Source organism: Crocodylus siamensis, chromosome 5, assembly GCF_052110815.1.
Source record: "Crocodylus siamensis isolate JL-2025a chromosome 5, ASM5211081v1, whole genome shotgun sequence".
NCBI lineage: Eukaryota > Metazoa > Chordata > Crocodylia > Crocodylidae > Crocodylus > Crocodylus siamensis.
Genome location: NC_143399.1, coordinates 36,486,582 through 36,510,583, shown reverse-complemented (window position 1 = coordinate 36,510,583; position 24,002 = coordinate 36,486,582). Strand labels below are relative to the sequence as shown.

The following is a 24,002-nucleotide window of genomic DNA, read 5'->3' as shown; positions in this document are numbered from 1 at the left end:
TGCCCAAGTTAATATTTAGGGGAACTGGGGTACTTGGCTTCCTCCTGTTGTTCTCTCTCCTATAAAGCAGTGGTGCTCAACATTTCAGGCCAGAGCCATCATAGGGTCTGTGCACTGGGTTGGGTCCCATGTACCCCTGTCAGGCCCCATGTCCCTACAGACCCTTGTGGCCAATTTAGCCCTCAGGGCCATACTATCTAGCCCACCAGGCTTTGCACAGGTTCAGAAATCTGGCCGGGGAAAGGCAATGCTGCCACCACTCCCCTGTCACCAGATTTCTAGACACAGGGAGCCCAGCGCATCAGATGACACTGCACTGCAGGCCAGATCTGGTCCATGAGCTGGGGGTTGTGCTGAATATAAAACAATATTCAGCACAAGAGAGAACATGGAGCTTTCAAAGTAATTAATGATTTTGCAATTTCTGGTCCTAACTGATGAAATTTTAGAGTCATACAACTGTCTGCTCTGATTTATTGAAACTTGTTCAAGTCTGATTAGTTCTCTGTTCAGTTGTTCTGCCTTTTCGTTTTCATAATAAACATGTAATACAAGATCCACTTGAAAGAACAATTCATCACCTGTGAGTCAGTGGTTTCCAAGGTGTGCAGACCTTTAGGAAGGTTTAGCTTTACTACATGTTTCTATTCAGTGGACCAGTTGTAAAACAATGTCATTTTCACAAACTCTGCTGAGAGAGAATATGCAAGAGGCAACAATTTCTTTGGGTGACATTGTTTATTGGACCAACTACATAGATGGGATAAAATTAGATGAGCTTTCAAATGCTAGACATTCTTCATCAGGTTATGTCTAAATTTATCACAACTGTATAGTTGGTCCAATAAAACAGTGGTTCCCAACCTGCGTGCTGGCACAGGAGAAGGTTGGGGTGCACAGAGTCGGCTGCCTCCTTCCCAGGGCTGCGCCGCCCCCCCAGCTTTAACCCTGCATGTCACTGCTGGCAGTGGAAGCCACTTGCCTGGGTGGAAGGGAGTCTGAGCTGGGGGATTGTGCTGTGACCCGGCAGCCAACCCTTCACAGCCCGGTGGTTGGGAACAGCTACAATAAAATATATCACCCTAAAAATTCTTGTGCCTCAAATAATTCTGGATCATTATGGCTACAACATTACTTTTACTCCACCAAGAGCAAATATGTCATAAATAGTTAAACTATTTTAATTAATCACTCAGCTTAATTGTTCCTTGCACTCTGTCCAGAGCTACTTGTACTTGCACAGTATTATTTTCCCTTTCTCTTTCCCCATCACATTTTAGCTTTCAGGACAGATTCATATGGTGCATAGTATTCAGAACAGTGAACCCTCCAGTATGCAACTGTGCAACAGCATGTAGGCAGCTGAGCCAAGAACATGCATAAAAAATTATATAAAACATATGCACAGCTCCTTTTTGTGACTTTAAAAACAATCACACAGTCATTTTATGTGACATTTGTTAATAAAGAATCAATGACTTTCAATATATAATATGATTTTCATAGTCTACTTATGCTGATGGTCATTCTTCTGCTCTAAAAGCAGATGCCCTCAAAATCATCCACTATTGTAAACTCATTGTACATAGCTTAGGTTGTCATGTGATGATCATAAAGTGATGGACAATCATATCTTTCAATGTTATACTGACAGACATGGGACTCATTTTGGTGTGTAAATAGCTGAACTGGATTCAGGGAAGTTTCTTCATTCACCCACCCACAGAAGATCCAGGTGAAATGTTCTCACCAGATCTTCTTGACCGCTAGGGCAAGGTTATTGGGGCAGCCACACCAGACACCAAATTGGAAGGGTGCCCAAAGAAAAACAGCTGTTGCTGCAGCCGTGTGGTGTGGCAGCAACTGGAATTTGCTACTCGCCTGTGTGTGGTAGGTGTCCTGGGTAACTGGCTGCATCATTACATCTCTGCTTGTGTGCTGGAGGGTGATTAACTTGGCCATGCTGTACAGATGTAAGAAGACACTGGTAGAATGCTTTCTTATCTTTTCACCAACTGGTGTAAGAAGTTATCCTGAGTATTCCTCAAAGCAGCCCGTGAATTATTACACCTGTTTCTAACTGATACAGGTGGAATGCCTTGGAGCTTCCTGGCGTAGAATCATTGGAGGGGTTGGAAGGGACCTCAGGAAGTCATCTAGTTCAACCCCCTGCTCAAAGCAGGACCATCCCCAACTATATCTTTCCAGCCAAAACTTTGTCTAGCCAGGTTTTGAAAACCTCCAGTGATGGAGCTTCTAGCACCTCTCTCATAACCTGTTCCAGTATTTTACTACCCTCATAGTGAGAAAATTCTTTCTAATACTTAATTTCCCTACTTTCTAACCTAAACTTCCCATGCTGCAACTTGAGACTGTTGCTCCTTGTTTATGATCAGAACAACTTTGTGCAATCTCTATACCATTCTCCAAAGCTCAATAAGGGCATCAGTTAGTTTCTTACTGGCTTGGTAATTTACTGCATCTGGTAATAAGTTAATTTTGGTATTAATTTTTATTTGTGATAAAACTAACCCATGTAGTATAAACTCAACATGGCAGAAAATTTTTTTTCTTTGTTTTGCTTTCAAGTGTTGAATAGAAAGGCCACAAGTGCCTCTCAAATAGTGTAACAATGCACCTTTTTAGAGGGGTTTCCATGTTCAGTGTTAGATCTCATTTCCCTTTAAAATCAATGTTGTACATTACTATACATATTTTAAATGGCAACATCATTCCCCCTTATAATGGTTATAGTTAATAAAAGTCTTCAAACCATTGCTGAATATATATGTTATCACAGGGCAGAATATCTGTACATAATAACCATAAAGGATTTTTTCTACATATTATAAATATTCTTGTGTACATTGCTTACTAAAACTTTCTACATTCATATTATATTTACCAAATAGAGAGCAATTCCTCCTCCTATTAGAAATCCACAATAAACATCAACTGGGTGATTCTTGTATTGTGTGATACGAGTCAGGCCGCATATAATTCCACAGATAATAAAAGCAAAGACCAGTAGAGGTTTTAGAAGTTTAGAGGAGTCCGTTAACGTGGAATTGAAGTACATCTTGAAAATAAAAAAAAAGTGATTTAAAGAAGTTACGTTTAACTAGCAAGATGATACTTTCTTGTGTTCATTATTTTCTTCAATACAAAGTAAGCCTGTATATAATATTATCATTTTGTATGAATTTTGCGGATTGTTTTTCAGACCTAGTAAAGTCTACTCATATGCTTTAGAAAAATACGTCCTTACAAGGGACCCATTTCTGGAGAAATGATCTAAGAAATATCTTTGCTATCATCAAAGACAATGAGAGTGAGAGCTTTGGTTGGGGACTTAATAGACCCAAACTAGTTGTGAGGGCCGAGGCAAGTGTAAGCATGATTAGCTAAGGAGCTAGCACTTCCAGGATGTAGGAATTGAAATACCAGATAAGATCCATGATCCATCCAGTCCAATACCTGTTTCCCAGTGGCCAGTCCTAGATGTGTGAATTTCCCACTTTTCTCAACTAGGGGGAAGAATGCCACCCCTCTGGGCCAGGGACTCAGAAAAGGCAATGGGAGGGGTCATGACCTATTAAAAACTGCATTACAACCAAAGGGAAAGAAAATTTCATTTTCAGTGTAACCATACCCTTCAAGATCAAGTAGTCACTGTCAAATTCTCAGCACATACATATCAATATTTTTATCATTGTTTTCATATGTATGTTTTGCTCTTACTTCTATAGTAAGCGTAAAGCAGTTAGTAATTTGAAAGGGTTGAGAAACACTGCTTAAAAGGAAGGTGAAGAGACCTCAAAAGAATCAGATGTGGAATAATTCCTCCCAGTGAAGGGTTTTTTTAAATCCCTAATAAAGCAATCATGGAAAATAACAGGGCTGTGTGAAACAGCACCGTTTTGCTTCAACTTCTGTTTTGACAGAACAGTGTTTCGTTTTGAGTTTAGTTTCCTTCTGAAAGCACTGTTTCATTCGGTTTCATCAGTTTCAACACTGTTTTGAGTTTCGCCCACACCCCCAGAGGAGTCTGTCAGGGCCCTCTTGGGGGTGCGGGTGGGAGGTTGCCACTGCCACTGGGAGCTGAGCCCAGTGGAACGAGGTGGAGTGCAGCCCCAGCACTGCCCTCCGCTTCCCCCCACCAGGCTCAGTTCCACAGGGCTGGGAGCTGCTGGGCGCTGAGCCCAGTGGAGGGAGGTGGAGTGCAACCCTGGTGCTGCATGCCGCCTTCCTCCACCGGGCAGCAAGCTGCTAGGCGCTGAGGGCTGGCCAGCCCCCTCCACTACGCTCAGCACCTAGCAGCTTGCTGCTTGGTAGAGGGAGGCAGCGTGCACCACCAGTGTTGTGCCAGCCCACTTCACTGGGTTCAGCGCCTAGTGGCTTGCTGCCTGGTGGAGGAAGGTGATGTGCACTGCCGACACTGTGCGCCATGCCCCTCCACTGGGCACAAGACCTAGCAGCTTGCTGCCTGGTGGAGGGAGGTGGCATGCAGCCCTAGCATTGTGCTCCACCTCCCTCCACCGGGCTCAACTCCCAGCGGCTCCACCCCTGTGGAACTCAGCCCGGTGGCAGGAAGCAGAGTGGAGTGCTGGCTCTGCCTGCCTCCCACCACCAGGCGAGGCTCCATGGGGCTGGTGGAGCTGATGGGAGTGCAGCCTGGCATCGGGAGGTGGGCAGAGCCAGAGCTGCACTCCCATTGGCTCCACCAGCCCCATGGAGCGCAGCCCAGTGGCGGGAGGCAGGGAGAGCCAAGACTGCGCTCCCCACCTGGCTGAGCCACATGGGGCTGTGGAGCCACTGGCAGCGCAGCCCTGGCTCTCCCCTGCCTCTCACTGCCTGGCTGCTGCTCTGAAACTTGAAACGATTTCAAACTTTTTAAATGTTTCGACTGGCTTCATTTCATTTCAAGGCTCTTTCAAAGCCCTTTGTTTCATTTTGATTTAGCTGTTTCAAGCTCAAAACGAGTCAAAACAGCATTGAAACGAAACAGCTGGCGAAATTTCGCACAGCCTTAGAAGACAATCATCCTTGACTGCAAGGGATTGCCAATATATTGTGTGTGTGTGTGTGTGTGGGGGGGTGTGAGTGTATGTGTGGGGGCAGTGTGGGTGTATGTGTGTATGCATACATACATACAGGTTGCAGCACCTAGAGTCCAACTAATTTCAATATATGGTGTGATTTTCATAGTCTACTCATATAATGGTCCTTCTGTTATAAAAGCAGATGTCTTCAAAATCATATATATATATATTATATATATATATATAAAATAGTTACATATATATAATAGTTGTTGCTGTTATTTGTTATTCATTTGTACTGCATTTTGGTGGCACCCCAGTCACAGATGAGGGACCCATCGTCAAAAACCCTGTACAAACACACAACAACATGCCAGATCCTATAGACACTGGTTTAAGCCCTGAAATTTGGTGTTTAATCTTCCTTCTCTTACTGTGTTTGCATTAACTATTGTAACTCCAGATATTCCTGTTATTCACATAAACAGTCTGATCTCCTTTGGAGATTACCAATTCTTGGCCTCTGATTTGTGCTCCTCCTTGACTGGAAAAATTAAAATTCAGTGCAGTTTACTATACGTCGTACAATCCAACTGCTGTTTACAAGTAGAGCTATTCACATTGACCAAATTTACCCCTAGGGTAATTCTGCTGAGGCAATGAAGCTGCACCATGGGTAGACTTGTCCTTTAATGTCTAGAGTTTGGGTGCTATGTGTTGAGGAAAAACAGGAGGAGGGGAAAAGGGTGAACATGTTAAGATTTATTTTAATAGTAAACTTAAAAATCTATGTGTAAGGCAAGCAAGCATCATATCTTATGTGTACATAATATGCAACACTAAATCAGCTTTAACGCTACACTTCACTACAAAGGAAATGTTATTAGAGAACAGAATGAATGAAACAACTTTAGCTCTTCCTTGATAGTACCAAGTTTATTTTAATTCTTTGTAATTTTCTCTTACTGTCAGGTGCATTTATATCACTACTACATTAAGCAACCATTTAAACCTAGTCACTTTATGATGGGCAGCAAATGACGTTCTGATTTTTCTCTCTTACAAAATAAAATGAACAATGTTGGTTACTTACTGAAACGTACACAGCTGCGAAGGCTGCCAGGGTAGCATGTTGAGAAGGGAATGATTTTCTGCCAAGAAAGGACACCCAAATTATGCTTCTCAGTTGAAATACATTTTGATAATGTTCATTTAAAAAAACACCAGGTGGTACAAGCATTTTTATCTTACAAGCCACAAGCAAATGCCTAATTATTAACATATTTTTTACTCTTAAATTCCCTTTCTGTATTCTGGAGAAAGGACAAGTTAATAAAATAATCACATTTTGGGTTAAATATTCAACGTCTATTCTCACTTAATATTACAAATGAATTAGTGCAGTGAACACTAGATAATTTTAAAAGGGAGAAACATAATGTATAATTACATTTCTAGGTATTTTCATTAAGGGCCCAGTCCTTGCAAACCTCTATCCATGGAAGAACCTGAAACAAGATTACTTATGTTGTCTTCATGGGGGCTTGTTTCATAGTTTCATAGTTTCTAGGGTCGGAAGGGACCCGAGTAGATCATCTAGTCCGACCCCCCGCCATGGCAGGAAAGAGTACTGGGGTCAAACGACCCCAGCAAGGGGTACATCTAGCCTTGTCTTAAAGACCCCCAGGGTAGGAGCCTGCACCACTTCTCTTGGCAGTTGGTTCCAGATCCTAGCTGCCCTGACTGTGAAGTAGCGCCTCCTGATATCTAACCTAAACCTACCCTCTGCCAGCTTGTGACCGTTATTCCTGGACATTCCTGGCAGTGCTTGGGGGAACAGGGACTCCCCCAATGCCTGCTGGTCCCCCCTGACTAGTTTTTTAACAGGCCACTAGATCCCCCCTCAGCCTTCTCTTGTGGAGGCTGAACAGGCTCGGGTCCTGTAGCCTCTCCTCGTAGGGCCTGCCCTGCTGCCCCCTGATCATACAAGTGGCCCTCCTCTGCACCCTCCCCATGCTGTCGACATCCCTCCTGAAGCGTGGTGCCCAGAACTGGACGCAATACTCCAGCTGCGGCCTGACCAGTGCCGCATAGAGGGGGAGGATCACCTCCTTGGACCTGCCCGAGATGCATCTGTGGATGCATGACAAGGTACAGTTGGCCTTCCTGACTGCCTCCCCACACTGCCGGCCCATGTTCATCTTGGAGTCAATGATAACTCCAAGATCCTTTTCTGCCTCTGTACTGATGAGAAGGGAGTTCCCCAGCCTGTAGGTATGGTGCCGGTTGTTCCTCCCCAGGTGCAGCACTTTGAATCCCATCCTATTCTCATCCGCCCACCCTGTAACCCGTCTAGGTCCAATTGCAGCCTATTCCTCCCTTCTAGCGTGCCCACATCCCCCCACATCTATATGGGGGGAGTAAAAACTAATCATATACATTTCCAGCTTTTTCTTTAGGTGACTGGTGAATGAAATGCATATTGAAGGAGAACTGCTATACATTCTCGCATTTTTCTTTCTATTTTTGCAGTTCTGATTCATGTCTAAAAATGGTGAATAATTCATTTGAAGAAAATAATTCAGCTCTCCACAGTACAGGTAAAATAACAGAATTTTTTGTTTGTGGATAATGTATTTATCTTTTGATGAATAAATGTAATGTAACTATTCACATGAAAAATGTAATGAGTAATTAGAGCTGATCAAATAATATTTATCTGAAATGTGAACTCAATGAAGGTCATCCTTCAGATGCCTGGCTGTGGCCTAAGAGTGCTTCTTAGCACTCAGGAGGCTTCATACACTTCCAAATCTTGGGCCACATGTCAGTTCTGCAGGCAGCTATACTTTATGCCTGTTTCCAGCAAGCTGTTATAACAGACACAGATCCCTGGGGCACAAGGGAGCACCAGCAATCTCCTACCCATTTCCCACATATTGCAGATATGGAGAGCAGAGAGATACTTAACATCCAAAAACTCTGCATAAAATTGTAGGTAAAGTTGGGGCCATACAGTTCAGGCTTAATGGCTTGAGGTTGTTGGCACCGCCCGACCACACAGAAATACTGAAGCCTCGCATCCCCACGTCTTCTGTTTCTTCCTTCTAATTATTGTGATGGTGGGGAGATAAGATTGGAACCTTCTTGCCCCCAGGAGGCAGGCATATGCAAAGCTTTATTTGCTATCTCCCAATGTCTTTAATTCAGCTCCCAACACTTTCTAACGTAGCAGGCTCACAGATGGCAGAAGGATGTGGAAAGGCTATTTTAGGAAAAAGTCATGTCTGCCGGAGGTCCCTTTCAGCCTTGTTTTTCTATGATTCTGTGCCCCTTCACACAGCAGCTTCAGGCAGAAACTGGTGGCCTGGTATTACAAAATGCCTTTTACTCTCACTAAAATCAATAGATGTTGAAAGCTCTCAGCACACGACAGGGTTGGACCCCAAATCAGGTGCTGCAGTGACTGTGACAGTTACAATTGGTAGCTTAGCTTCAGAACAGTCACAGCATGTAGCTTTTTGGAAATGCCACGAGATACACTAATTTTCCTTATATTCTCCCCCTTACTGTTACATTTTAGGACTTTCTTTTCTCTGGAAAGAAGAGAAGCGATAAGGGAATAAAGAAAAGATTTTATACATAAAGAAAAAAATTCAACTAAAACCACCTGGGTGTGATTCAGTGGGTGTGTACAGAAGTTGCTTTTTTTTGTTGTTGCCATTTTAATAAAGTGCCTTATTGCCATGACTTAACAAAAGTGCATGGGTTTACAGCACTTTGAAATGGATACAGCACTTTAAATTTACCCTTAAATGAGGTATTAAATTTGAAGCACTGTATTTAGCAACCTACAATGGTTTAGCAACCTACTGCTCTTTAAGTAACTTCTGTAAGCTGGTCAAATTTCTGGCAATTCTGCGGGGGGGGGGGGGTGTTAAAGGGACGTGCTGTGGATGGGATGCATGCATGCACACACACACACGCATATATACCCTGAGACCCTGCGTGACTGGGGGGGACCAGATCTTTGGACATGCTGTGGGTGGGACACACGTGCATGCATGCAAGCATCCACAGACACATGCACACACACATACATGCACACACACTCACAGAAATACACATATGTGCCCCCCCACAATCTTACTTTCCCTTGCCTCCTTCCCCTCCCTTCCTTCCCCCTGGAGACCCGTTGCTGGGGACCAAAGGCTTGGAGTGGGGCTGAGCAAGAGCTGCTGCTCAGTCTTGTGGCAGACACTGTGCCAAGACTCCTAAAGACAGGGGAACACTCTGCGGGTGCAGCACACACACACACCTTGAAACCCTGTATGGCCGGGGACCAGGCCGGGCTGTCAACCTGGGTAAGAGCTGTTGCCTGGCCCATGACAAAAGCAGTGCTGGCTCCCAGTGCTGGCGGGCGGGGGGGGGGGGGGGGGGGCAGGACATAATGCAGGAGTAAGATGACACGCTAAGTGACAGCTGCTCATTCCAGCTCCACCTCCCCGCTGCTGTCTACAGTCTCCTGCAGCTCCAGGAGGGTGTGGAGCAGCCCTTGCCTCCTAGCTTGGAAAATGCAGGGAGGTTCAGAGGTGTGCCCTGCTAAACACTGCACTTCTGTCATGTTTAAGAGCACTGTAATGTAAAATATGCATGCATCACTTTTGTGTACACTCTATGTTTACTGGAGAGCTAGAATCTTTGTTCAGGTCTTATGAATGATAAACAGAATTTGCACTCAGTCTTCCCTTTAAAAGAGAGCACTGTAGATTAAAAATATGTGCTAATTCATTGTTGGTATTATTTCCCCCTCCCTCTTATGTTGATATTACCCCCCCCTTCTGTTATTCCAATTAATTATATTCTATGTCTGAATGAATCGGTATATTTACATTGCAGTTACTGTAGCTAGCTCAGGTACTGCAGTTGCATGGAGCCCAACATGGTTGAACTCAAACAGTTAGCCAGTTTGAAGGTGAGGCACTTTTTAGCCCTGCCTGAATTCTGTGTTGCCTTAGCTGCACAGCTAGCTCTTCTGGAACTAACTCTGCATAAAGCTACTTTGGGTATGTCTACACGAGGGGCAGTTACAGCAGTGACTGAGGCATTTACAAACACTTAGGGCATTTATACATACACATTTTCATGCCAGGCACATTGGAGCAGACTTGATTAATTGAGTCTGCTCTGCATGAGAGTTGATAAGCACTGCGCTGCATTGTGTGCAGCTGTGTAAACAGTGAAGTGTGTGTCAGCGTGCAGAAAATGGCAGTGGTGTGCTTTCGAACTAAAACATCTCTGATATGTTTTAGTTCAAAAGTGCGCTGCCGCCATTTTCTCAGCACTGATGTGCATTTTGATACTTATAGAATTGCATGTGGTGCAAGCATGTGTACAAATGCCCCTAGTAAAAGAAGACGTCATTCCACTAAGCAATATATCACATTTTTCTATGTATGCATTTTGCTTTGTCTTTGCTAAATAATTCTGCATAAGTGAGCTCTTTGACCTAAATTTAGAACTAGTGTAAATCCAGTTACGTTGATTTGAACTTAGATCTAAGAATTTCTCAGTTTTGACTGTGGCCAAATTGAAATCAACATGATTTTTAGAGGGGCAGGGGGCTAGGGGAGAGGGAAGAGATCTAAATCTGACTTCTTTGAAACTGTGAGCAAGATTTCCAAAAAGATATTGGGGAGGAGGGAAAATCTTCCCTCCACTGGGCATGTATTCTCCATAAATGACAATAGTATCTATATATTGCCTCTACCCTCATCAGTATTAGGGGCAAAGCATTAAAGTCATCTTCACAAGGCTGTCAGGGAGAGTCAACTGTGATGACACTGAAGGGTACTTGCTAGACAAAGACCTGAGCACAAGTACTAGATTCATCTCTATTTACTTCAGCAACATTCATATCTGGACCTTAATTTGATGACTCTGATGTGGTGCAAGCAGTAGTTTTACCGTATTCTGGTTGATTTCCTCTTACTGTGCTTAGAATCTTTGCATCCGTGCAAATGCAGCCTGTTACTGAAGAGACACACATGCTGAGCTCTCTAATGGAAACTTGACTTTTGTTCTTTTGACTTTGCTATCTCTTAATCTCATATAAGCATACCAAAGGCTTGTGATCTTTGTGGATGGGAATCATGACATCTAGTATGAATAAGGTAGAACAGGGCTGCCCAACTTCTAAGCAGATGAATGCTACACTAGCAGGGGCCACACCATTGAGAGCCATGAGCTTCTAGGGCCTCATATTACATGTCCTCTTGCTGCACTGCATACCTGGGCACCTTCCTCCCCCACCATTGTACTGTGTACCACCTGGCTGCACTGCATGCCCAGGAGCAGCTCTCCACCCTGTCTCCTCCCATGCCCAGGTGCACTGCCTCATTCTGAGCTCCTTGGCTGCAACCTCACCTTCTGAATTATGCCTCTCAGGTGCCCCAGGCTGCAGGTTTACCCAGCACTGCAGCTGTGCTATGCTTCACTGACCAACCCCATACTCTGGGCCAGTGAAGGAGCAGCTGGAAAGAGAAAGCACCTGGAGATTCTGGCTGCTTCTGCAGCTGGAACAATGAGGGCAGTGGTGGCCACTAGGGCTGTGCGAAACAGCACCCTTTCATTTCGACTTCCGTTTCACCATTTTGAAGGGACAGTGTTTCATTTCACTGTTTCAAAACACTGCCCATTTTGTTTCGTTGAAACTGTTTCACTGTTTTGATGAGTTTTGACGTTTCACCCATAGGCTATAATAGGGAATCATGAAAATACCTATAACTTTTCCTTTCTTGCCTGATTCAGATGAAAACTGCAGGGATGCTAGCCCCTTCTGAGGGCATTAAGCCTGCCATGTTTCAAGGAGATAGGTGCAAGGGTTTCTGGGAAACTTCACCTCAAATGTTTAAAGCAAAACTTGTATCACTTGCCAGCAGCAGCAGCCTGCTGTCATCCCGTGTGCAGATCTGGGGGCCCGTGCCCCCCAGAAGGACTGTGGGACTGTGCCAGAGTCCTCCTGGAGGGTGTGGGCCCCAACATCTGTGCACAGGAAGACAGCAGGCTGCTGCTGCCACCTGGGACCAGTGCTCAGTGCAGCTTATGCTGAGCACTGGGAAGTCTGGTGCTGCTGCTGGCCCCAGCCAGTAGCAGCAGCCTGCTGTCATCCGGTATGCAGATCTGGGGGCTGCACATCCTGGGGGGCTGCAGAGCTGTGACAGACTGCTCCCAGGGGGCACAGGCCCCCGGATCTGTGCTCAGGATGACAGCAGGCTGCCACTGCCAGCTGGGATCAGTGCCAGCATCCAGGTCTGCCCAGTGCAGCCTGCACCGAGCACCAGAAAGAACCCAGTGCTGGCGCTGACCCTAGCCAGCAGCAGCAGGCTGCTGTCATCCCATGCGCAGAGCTGGGGGCCTGCACCCCCTGGGACACAGATTAGGGGCCTGCGCCCCCCAGGAAGAGCTGGGGAAATAATAAGAGAGCTGGGGAAGCAATCAGAGAACAGGGGAATTGAACAGGGAGCTAGATGTCAATATCAGAGTGTCCTTCTCCTCTCTTCCCTCTCCTTAGCTTCTGTTTAGCTGCAGCAAGCCTGGCTTCAAAATCCAAAACTTTTAGAAACTTTCAAAAGGTTTTGAGTGCCTTGATTTCATTTTAAACCTGTTTTGAAGCCTTTTGTTTCCTTTTTGATTTCACTGTTTCGAGCTCGAAGCATGTTGAAACATCTTAAAAATGAAATGCTTGCTGAAATTTCACACAGCCGTAGTAGCCACATGGAAACCTCAGGGCTCCAATTTAACTCATGCAGCCTGTGAGCTGCCAGTTGGCAGCCCTGAGGTAGAGAAATCGAGAGTTCTGAAATAAGGAATATACTGATCCGAGGAAGTAGGAATATCACTCAGATTTCTTAAGTGAGAGATAAGATTAAGGAAGCTAGTGGGGAAAAATACAATAAAATCTCTGTTATCCAGTACTTCACCAACTGGAATACTCTATTAACTGGAGTTTCCAGCTGGCCAGCCAGATGTGGTGGGGGTGGGGAAAGCTTGCATGTGGCGGCAGTAACTGCCACCACCCACCATTCCGTGCTGCCACCAGATGGATGCGGGGGTGGGGCAAAGCTTGCACATGGTGGGCAACCACCTTGCATTGCTGTTTCTCTGCCTGCAGCCATCGCCACCCCTCCCCCTCCTGGCTCTGCATTACCTGAAAACCCTGCTGGGTTATTTCAGTTAACCAGAGTTTTACATAACCGGCAATCCCCTTACCCCAGGGATGCTGGATAACAGAGATTTTATTGTAATTCACAAGACCTGGAAAACACACTGTGTAAACTGGATATAGAAGATTATGAAGGGAGATTGACAAATTATAAAACGGATTAAGAAAACTGAAACTGAAGAAAGGAGAGCTCATGAATGATATGAATATATGCAGTGGAAACCCTTTTTGAATATAAACAGGGAAGGAGATTGATGAGAGAAGCCACTGAACTTCTATGAGATGGTGGCAAAAATTAATTCATATTTCCATTTGAATAATTGCACTAGTTCTTCCCTTTACTGTTCACAGGAGAATCTGGAGGAAACTTGCCAGAATGAAAATAGTTTCTTGCATATTATAAATTAAAAATGAAGGCCATTAGCAATCATATAAGAAAAAGCCCATATATGCTATAATCATTATAGTCAAATTACGTTACATGGTTGGCTATATTATATCATAAAACACTAATGGCTGAAGATGCTGTTAGACCACTAACAGGCATCTGATCACTATAACAAGTGAAGAAAAATTTGAGGGAAGCAAAAATAAGCCATTCATCACCAGGGAGCCTAGAGAAGAAAAAATCAGAAATCATTGAATGTTATCTTTATGGGAGGAATAACTTAGAGATGTTATTTTGAGGTCATATTCCAGCTTTTCTGAAGAAATATGAGCTGATAAAAACTAGCCACTGGGTCTTCATAAAATTTTAATCTGATGTGACAAATTTTATTAATTTTTTAGAAGAGAGGACCTACAAAGCAAGAAGGAAAGTACTCTTCTAAAATTTCTAAAAAACAGAGAATGTAGAAACCCACCTAGAAAGGCTAAATAAATTACTTGGGATCTGATACTGCAGTGCTCTGGGAGCACAGATCCCTGCACCCATGTAAAGGAAGCCCCATTGAATTCATGCAGATATGGGGGTGTGGCAGGGGACCTTTGGTGCCTGCCCCTTTAAGAGCAGGCTGTGGATAGCTGGCAGGTGTGGTGCAGCCTAATGAGATGCCCACATGAATGCATGATGGCTACTGGATTGGACAATTGAGCTGGGCAGCCTCAATATAAACAGGTCCCTTGAGGTGAGCTGGCAGCTGTTGCAGGGATGCTGCCAGAATACATTCACCCAGCTGGAGCTGCTGCTCCCAGAACACCTGGTGGTTCAGGGTAAGAACTATGGGGATGGAGGAGTCCTGGGGAATGACCTAAAACTACACCCTGCTAGGGTTGGATGATGTGGTGGGGCTGTCTGTAGTGGGATGGTCCCCAGGAAATACCACACCAGTCCCTCCCTAATGAAGATGAGTATGGGGTGCCATATAGCCTCAGCCCCCATGACCTGGTGGGTTACCCCATAGAGGGGCAGGCAAGGGGTCCAGGCATATCATCAGGCCTGAGACCCCCAGTTAGGGGGGTGGCATAGGGGCCCCAGTGAGGGGGAGTGTGAGAAGTGAGTAGGCTGTGTAGGGTAGGGTATGCATGGGTGGGCCTGAAGGACTGCGCATGTGCTGCATAAAGTAGAGTCTGTGTGGGCAGGCCTGAAGGACTGCACATAGGCTGGCCTTAGTGATGAGTGAGCTGTGTTTTGTGGGGTCTGAGAAGGTGGACCAGTAGGGGAGAGTGAGTATGAGTGGTTCAGTAACCTAACTGGAGTAACCTTGACTGGCCAATGCTGGGGCCAGGATCAGAATGGTTGAAGTGCCAGAGCACCCACCGTAAGGGACAGCCAGAGCCAGGGGCCTGGAGTTCTGACTGGCTTAGAAGTGAGGCCTGGGCCCATGTGGCCAGAGGTACTGGAGGGGGCCACTGCCAAATGGGAAAAGGGCTTAGGGAGCTTTGCAGCCCAGTATGAGGGTGGGGAGTAGCAAGCCTGAGGAAGAAGGATCCAGGTGGGGTCTGAACATCAGGCAGGCGTAGACTGAGGTACATTGTGGGGCCAGAGACACATAGTGATGCCATCTATGAGGCATGGGGCATTGTGTAAGGGCAGTACAGAGCTGTGTATTACGTTCTTGGCATCGGGCAGTAAATGGGCAGCTTCCTACCTATAAATAACTTCTCTGAGTTACATCAAAAGTGTGGCAGAAGAGCGGTTAGACCAGCCACTATATGGCCCCCTATCACAAGCGGATACTTCATCCACTTATTGACTCTGGGTCTTCTTAATAATAAAAACCGATGGGAAAGAATAGAGCTCCAGTGGAGCTCCCAAATGAAACTATAGTGATTTACATCAGCTCATTATCTATCCCTTTATATGCAACATGAAACAGCGGTACTGGTACTGTTGTACTAATGACATCAACTGTCAATGGTTACTTAGTAATTGTGCTCACTGGAAATGTCAGACACATGTACCTAAACAACCAGAGATATAGACTGTAAAAGTAAACTGGTCAGGTGATCCACTTGTTGTTCTTTAATGTTTGAATGGCTCTGTGATTAAAAAACATCAGGGGAAAAAAACAAACAACAGGGAAGAAAAGAATCTAATCAAATAAACAGAACAATGACCAATACATTCTATGTGACACGGTGTCATGAAATTTGGAACTAGATATAGTGTCATGAAATTTGGAGCTAGACACAGAAGAAAACATCTCCCTGCTGCAAGGTACAGAAAAAGAAAAAAGGGGAGTACTGGTGAAATGAACCACATGAAGCAATCTCCCTCTGTGTGACCCTGGATTGGGACATTCCAGCTACTCCTCTGTTTTTCAATCTGGCTGCTTGGTTCAACCTGGTCACCTAGGTGACCGGGCAAGGTAAATTCCTAATGGAGGGGGAGCTTGCTCTCTTCCTCTGGCAGGCATTTTGGAAATGACATACAAGAAGAGTACCTCCAGGCTGCTGTCTGGATGAACCGTTGAGTAAACCTGTAAATTAGGTAGTAAATTAGAACGAAGTATTTTAGTTGCATATTAAAAAGGGTCCCTGAGCCCATATTTGTAAGACCCAATTTATTAGAACTTGCTCAAAGTGTTTTTATCTCAAATTCCTTGTGTACTTGTGTCTCTCTCCGCCCCCCCCACTTCCCCTCTCCTCTTCTCCCTGAACAATAAAAGTATCAGTAAAAGCATGACTGGCTGTTTTCTCTGTGAGTGCCTGAGGTGAGAGAGGGCAAATGCTTTTTTGCTCCTAGCAAAGCTTGGCTGTTTATTGCCAAACTCAGTCATACCTGAGATTACCCTGGGAGGTTTTGGGCTAAATGAATCACCCAGAAACTTTACCAGTGGGCAAAGAGTCCCCAAGGCTTGCAGGTTCTATGTTTCCTGTACAGCTATCCCTAACAGATAGAGTGCCCAGGTGATGGCAGTGATACCCCAGGCTTGTGGGTATTCTCCAAAAAGGGGGACAGCCATATGTAGACTCCCCAGGGGAGACTTCTGAAGTGTGGTTTTGGGTCCGGCACAGCGATGTGGGTGGCTCTGCATAGTAGTGCCCCTACTCAGCTGCCACAGACCACAACATGTGGTGATCTTTTCTGTAATAAAAGGACATCTGTCTGAACCAGATTACTACTACAAGTTTACTACTTTTTTGTGAATGTTATGCTTGATTACACTCATATGGTTACAAAACAGAAAGTATAAGGGGACCTTAAGTAACATGTATATGTAGGCAAGATTTTCCTACACAGAGCAGATAGTACTTCTGGGGAGTGCGTCAAACATAGCAGCAGAAGCAAGTCCCATTGGTAACTGAAGAAGACACTGTACCTACTTCAAAGAAAGAAACACTGCCACTCCCAGTGTTGGACCCCGAAGTCTTAAGAATGATCTCCAAAGCTTCCATTAGGCTAAAAAGGTTATTACGCATACTGAACATATGCAAAGAGCAGCTTATGCCCTGAACTTTGTTATAAATCTGGCAACATTCGCTCAAGAGTAGATGTAGTAATATATTAAGTGCTGCAGGTGGGGTAGAAAATAAAAATGTTTATCTTAAAAAAAAGTAGATTGTGAGGAAACATTAATACATAATGAAGAATAAAACTAACCTTCCATTGTTGATGATTGTGGTATCAGATCCTGAGCAAATATCTTCCACAATGTATGAGTTTTCTGAGCAAGATACATTTAGGGATGTGTAGTTAGGTTTGCATACTGTCAGGAAATATGGTGCCTGATACCCTGTTGATAGCTGTATGATGTCAGTAATGAGAGCAGTAGAACAAAGGCCAAACACATGAACACCTGGAAGATAAAGCAAAATAACTCCTTGAGCCTTGTTATGGGCCAACTTCAACAAGTTGAGGAGACTAGTGGGTAAGGCGCTGGGGTCCTTGAGGGCAGGGGAACTCAGTGTCCAGGATGAGTGGCTGTTCCTTAAGGAAATGATACTCAGGGCCCAGGAGGAGTCCATCCCAACAAGAAGCAAGGGGGGCAAGAGTGCCTGGAAGCCCCCCTGGCTCACCAAGGGCATCCGGGAATGCCTGCTTGCCAAAAAGGCGGCGTACACCCAATGGAAGGGGGGTGCTATCTCCAAAGAGGAGTATAGCTTCTCTGCTCGGGCGTGTAGGGGGGCTGTCAGGAAAGCTAAGGCAGACATAGAGCTAGGACTAGCGTCCAAGATCAAGGATAATAAAAAGTCCTTTTTCATATAGATAGGGAGGATGAAGAAGGCACCGGGTAACGTGGGGCCCCTGCAAGGTACACTGGGCAATCTTGCGGTTGTGCCAGAGGAGAAAGCGGAATTCTTTAACCAATTCTTCATGTCCATTTTCTTGTGCAGGGACCGGGACTTCCCCGCTGTGATGCCAGATGGACTCAAGGGGGACGCCTCCAGACCTCAGGTTGGGGAGGACCGGGTTAGAGAGCTTCTGGAGGGGCTGGACGTGTTCAAGTCAGCGGGTCCAGATGCTCTCCACCCCAGGGTGTTGAGGGAGCTAGCTGGGGTTATTGCAGGGCCCTTGGCACGGCTCTACGAACACTCGTGGTGCTCGTGCCAGGTGCCAGATGACTGGAAGATAGCTAATGTGGTCCCCATCTTCAAAAAAGGGAAGAGGGAGGACCCGGGCAACTATAGGCCTGTCAGTCTTACCTCTATCCTTGGGAAACTCTTTGAGAAGATCGTCAAGGAGCACATCTGTGATGGGCCGGCTTTAGGGATGATGCTCAAGGGCAACCAGCATGGTTTCATTAGGGGCAGGTCTTGTCAGACCAACCTGATTGCCTTTTATGATCAGCTCACAAAGGCAATGGATGCAGATGTTGCCGTGGACGTAGTCTTTCTGGACTTCAGCAAGGCCTTTGACACCGTCTCCCACCCCATCCTCATTAAAAAACTAGGTGACTGTGGCATTGATGCCTACACAGTCAGATGGATTGCAGATTGGCTCAAGGGTCGTACTCAGAGGGTGGTGGTGGATGGGTAATATTCGACCTGGGGGGAAGTGGGCAGTGGAGTCCCCCAGGGCTCGGTCCTGGGGCCTGCGCTGTTCCATTTCTTCATCAGTGATCTGGACGACGGGGTGAAATGCAACCTGTTTATATTTGCTGATCATACCAAAATTTGGGGTGAGGTGAGCACGATAGTAGGGAGGGAAAGACTGCAACAAGACCTGGATAGGTTACAGGAGTGGGCTGACATAAACAAGATGCGTTTCAACACTGACAAGTGCAGGGTGCTGCACTTAGGCAGTAGAAACCAGCAGCACACTTACAGAATGGGAAACTCCCTTCCTGAGAGCATGGAGGCAGAAAGGGATCTTGGAGTCATTATTGACTCCAAGATGAACACGGGTAGACAATGCAAGGTCACGGTTGGCAGGGCTAACCGGACCTTGTCATGCATCCACAGGTGCATCTCAAGTAGAGCCAGGGAGGTGATCCTCCCCCTCTATGCAATGCTGGTCAGGCCACAGCTGGAGTACTGTGTCCAGTTCTGTGCGCTCCACTTCAGGAGGGATGTGGACAACATTGAAAGGGTCCAGAGGAGGGCCACACGCATGATCTGGGGATTACAGGGCAGACCCTACATTGAAAGACTGCGGGACATAAACCTGTTCAGCCTTCACAAGAGAAGGCTGAGGGGGGACCTGGTGACTGTCTATAAACTCACTAGGGGGGACCAGAAGCGTTTGGGAGAGACACTGTTTCCCCTAGCGCCCCCTGGCATGACAAGGAATAATGGACACAAATTATTAGAGAGTAGATTTAGATTAGACATCCGCAAGAACTACTTCACAGTTAGGGTGTCTAGGAGCTGGAACCAACTTCCTAGGGAAGTGGTGCTGGCTCCTACTCTGGGGGTCTTTAAGAAGAGGCTTGATGACTACCTGGCTGGACTTATTTGAGTCTAGTCTTTTTCTCCCACCCAGGCGGGGGGTCGGGCTTGAAGATCTACAAGGTCCCTTCCGACCCGACTTCTATGATTCTATGATTCTATGATGTTTAAAAATACATGAGCTCCTCGCCCTCTTAATAAACTTCAGTTATGATTAACTGTAACAAATTGTGTATCATACCCATTTGCTGATAAAGAAATTGAGATAATTTACTCTGGAAAATATATCCCACATTGATGTTTTTCCCTTTCAGTGGACTGTCTTTAACTTTGATAACCTCATAGTCTATTATATTTCTTCATACATTTATACTACAAAGTAGCCAAAATAGATATTCTTATCCAGCTGAAAATTAATCGTAACTTAAGTGCCCAACCATCTGAGCCTGAGGTGACCCCAGGGTGGATCACCTACTGCAGGATGAAAATATTCAAGCCCTTGATCTTTTTACTGGGCTGGCCACTGTGTTGCCAAATAATGCAAGTTGGGGTGGGTTTTTTGTTATATGGACACCTTTCCATTAATACCTGTTCTAAGACCACTCACTCCTGTATATATAAGCAAACACTAGTTATTGGGTAAAGACTTTTGGTCATTGTGGTTACTGGCTATCTTCCAACCAGTGATTTATCCCTAGAGTCACTGGGATCTTGTCACTCCTTGTCAGTTCTCTAGAAAACTAAATTTGATTAAAATGCCCCTCTTGTTCAGCCTTTACCCATTAAAAACTGAGTCATTTTGTCCATTTTCCCTTTATCATTGGTCAGTAACATTAGGGGCCTTAGGATACCAAATGTGGCTCAGAATACACATTACTTATGTTGTTGTAGGGTTGGAGTATTGTTGCAGTCATGATAGTCCAAAAATGTACAAGAGGCAAGGGTTTTTTGTTACATCTTTTATTGGACCAACTGTATGGGAGAGCTGTTGGACAAGCCTTTGGACATCAAATACCCTTCCTCCAGCCTAACCCCTTATACAGCTGGTCCAATAAAACAGATCACAAAACCAACTCACTTTTTGCTATTTTACTAAGCATTCTTTCCAAAACCCGGTTTGTATAGAGGTGGAATGGGGCACTATTCTGTAGAGTCCTGCAGTGCATCAGGCAGCTTAACTACTTTCCTTGGCTGTTGTTAAGTCCTTGCCATAGCCTCTGTTCCCCCACATCACAGATAGGAGGCATTTCTGGCTACTGAATCTGTGTGTGGGTCCAAAACCTCCCCTTTACAAACCCCAGCATTCTGCTGAACACCCGCCAATGTGAAGTTTTCCTCTCTGGCTCTTAAACTGCTGCCTGTGCATCTCTTCTGCCAATGTCATATTCTCTCACTCAAGGTTTCTGGAATACCTGCCTCAAGCCCGTTACGGACAATGGGACTTCATTCAAAGCCTAACTTGACAGGTCAAATCCAGTGAAGGTCAGTAATACTTTTTAAAGAAAAGATCTTTGTTCCTTGTTTTCATGATATAATTTTAGAAGAAGGGAGGGTAGCTTTGCAGCTTTATAGACTAACTAAATCAGAAATGTATAAGGTAAGATTTCATAAGCAGAGGGCTTGCTTCATCAGACAGCATTTGATGCAGAAAGTCCTTTGTGAAAGCTTATGCTATACATCTCTGATTTAGTTAGTTTATAAAGGTACAAATCTACCCTGCCTCCACCTGACTTCAGACTAACATGGCTAATTACCTCTCTGCTAATAAATTTAGCAGCCTTTATTTATTTTGCTTGGGGCCACATCTCAGACATGGAATGTCAAATCCACTGACATTTTTAACAAGTTGCTGTTGTGTTGCTTATAAACACTACACTGACTGCTTTGATTTTTTTTCCAAGGGAAAAGATAGCACATTTTAATGAAACACCATACTGCGAACCATATGAATGGACTTTGATATCAGATTTTAGGGTGTTGAGGGAAAATAAACAAAATTATCGACTTAGCACTGATAATCATGCAGTAGATGAAAGAGAATCCTTGAAAGTAAAAGTGTTGCATTATTGAATGGACATGTTTAATTTGCAATCCCACTTGACAGCTGCTTTTTGCCCTTCTTGGCATGGAACAATCTGCCCTCCACTGTTCTAGAGACCATTAAAAAAATGAAATACTGCATGATTAAAATCGTAAGTGTCTCATAGAAGTGCCTTTATTTATTAAAACCTGAAACCCACCAACGAATCTGACAGCTCTTCTAAGGAAAGAGTTGAAGTTGCAGCCTCCTGCATTAATATTGGCCTCCGTTCCAATCCCATTTCTTCTTTTTGACAGGCAACAGTAGAGAATTCCTTCTCCTACCATTATCTGCAATGACAAAGAAAAAGCTCAGGGTAAATGTAGCAATTATGCAGCAGTTAGCAATTGAATTCAAAGGCAGGCAATAAAATCATAATAGGAAGAATGTCGTACGCTGACTTGTACTTGCCTTCAGAGGATTTATATCAATATGTAAACATTCACTAATACATTTTTCCCTGATCTGAGGAAAAACAAGAAGGGGCACTGAAATTAAACATAAGCAACAGAGGCTCAAAGAGAAAGAGATCATCTTTTTATTAGGTGTGTATAAAATGCCAAATGCGATGCTTGAGACCTCTAGGTGCTGCTGGGTGTGTCTACACATGCGCCTGACTGCGTAGTTGTTACTATGTAATCATTTAGTATTTGCTAAAGCAAGTGCTAAATGACTGCATAATAACCACTGGTACTGTGCAGTCTCGGCACTGCATGGGTCATTTCTGACCCTACTGCACAGTAGCAACGAGCTACTGTGCAGTAGCGGCAGTGTCATGGTTTGTGTCTGCTGATGCTATGTCACTGTAGCGATGAACTATATTGCTGTAGCTCATCACTGTGGCAATGTAACATCTTCTGTAGACACACCCACTGTAATACAAAACTGAACAATTAGAGTATGTTGCATCATAAATGGTTAAAAGCCATATAATAACTTAGCAATTCTGAGATGGTTGTCATGCTCAGCCTTTGGCCTCATGCCTAGTAATTGCTAGCAGACTAAAATTACATGGCAACCTGCTTTTTTCTAATTGTGTAATTGGCTTGGTTTTAACCAGATTTACTGCAGCAACTGGGGTTTTGTCCTTATGGACATGTAAAGAGTGTGCAAGAGGCATTAAATTAGATGAAGTAAGCAGAAGATGGGGTATTACTGAATGGAAATCTTGGCTATGGCCCTAAATTCACAGTCTCAGATTTGTTTGATGTTTCTGCTACAATTATCAGCAGTGACAGAGTTAAGTCTTTCCTGGGCAAGAAAGAGCACTGGGGTCAGGTGACCCCAGCCAGATGCCTATCCAGTCTCCTCTTAAAGACCTTTAAGGTAGGGGAGAGTACCACCTCCCTTGGAAGTCCATTCCAGATTCTGGTAACCCTCACTGTAAACCAGTTCTTCCCAATGTCTAATCTAAATCTGCTGTCTGTCAGTTTGTGGCCATTGTTTCTAGTTACTCCAAGGGGTGCCCTGGTAAACAGAGCATCTCCTATTCCTTGCTGTCTCCCCTTGATGAATTTGTAGCTGGCCGCTAGATCCCCTCTCAGCCTTCTCTGTAGACACTGAAGAGATCCAGGTCCCTCAATCTCTCCCCATAGTGCCTTACCTGCAGGCCCCTAACCATCTGAGTAGCCCTCCTCTGGACCCTCTCAAGGTTATCCACATCCGTCTTGAAGTGCGGTGCCCAAAACTGGATGCAGTACTCCAGCTGCAGCCTTACCAATGCCACATAGAGGAGAAATATTACCTCCCTAGACCTGTTCATGATGCACCTGCTAATGATGATAAGAGTGCGGTTAGCTTTACTGATCACTTCGTCACAGCAATGACTCATGTTCATCTTGGAGTCAACTATGACTCTAAGATCCCTTTCTGCTGCTATCCTGTTCAGGAAGTCATCTCCCAGTTTGTATGTGTGCTGGCAATTCTTTCTCCCTAGGTGCAGTACTTTGCACTTATCTTTGTTAAGCGTCATCCTAATCTGTTCTGTCCACTTTTCCAACCTGTCCAAATCCGCCTGAATCCATTCCCTGCCCACTAGTGTGTTTACTTTGCCCTATAATTTGGTTTTGTCCATGAATTTGGACAGGGTGCTCTCCAAGCCCTCATCCAGGTCACTGATGAAGATACTGAACAGCACTCGTTCAAGGACTGAAACTTGGGGGACCCCACTGCCCACATCTTTCCAGGCTGATACCCACCCATCCACCACCACTCTCTGGGTGCATCCCTTAAGCCAATTTGACAACCATCTGACTTTGCAATCATCTGTGTCAGAGCCGTTTAGTTTATTTATGAGAACAGAATGAGACACTGTATCAAAGGCCTATTTAAAATGACATCAACCTTGACTCCTGCATCTAAGCATTTTGCGACCTGGTCGTAA

The 24,002-nt window shown here is 44.9% G+C and overlaps 1 protein-coding gene across 1 annotated transcript in view; it reads right to left on the bottom strand.

Moving 5' to 3' along the window:
- PLPPR4 (phospholipid phosphatase related 4) overlaps positions 1-24,002 on the bottom strand; it is a 71,535-nt gene that overhangs the window by 5,006 nt on the left and 42,527 nt on the right. The window contains exons 3-6 of the mRNA XM_090049280.1: positions 21,780-21,909; positions 17,312-17,507; positions 6,136-6,193; positions 2,906-3,079 (exon numbers count right to left, since the gene is read on the bottom strand). Of these exons, the coding sequence (XP_089905406.1) occupies positions 2,906-3,079; positions 6,136-6,193; positions 17,312-17,507; positions 21,780-21,909 (558 nt within the window). The remainder of the gene's footprint in view (positions 1-2,905; positions 3,080-6,135; positions 6,194-17,311; positions 17,508-21,779; positions 21,910-24,002) is intronic.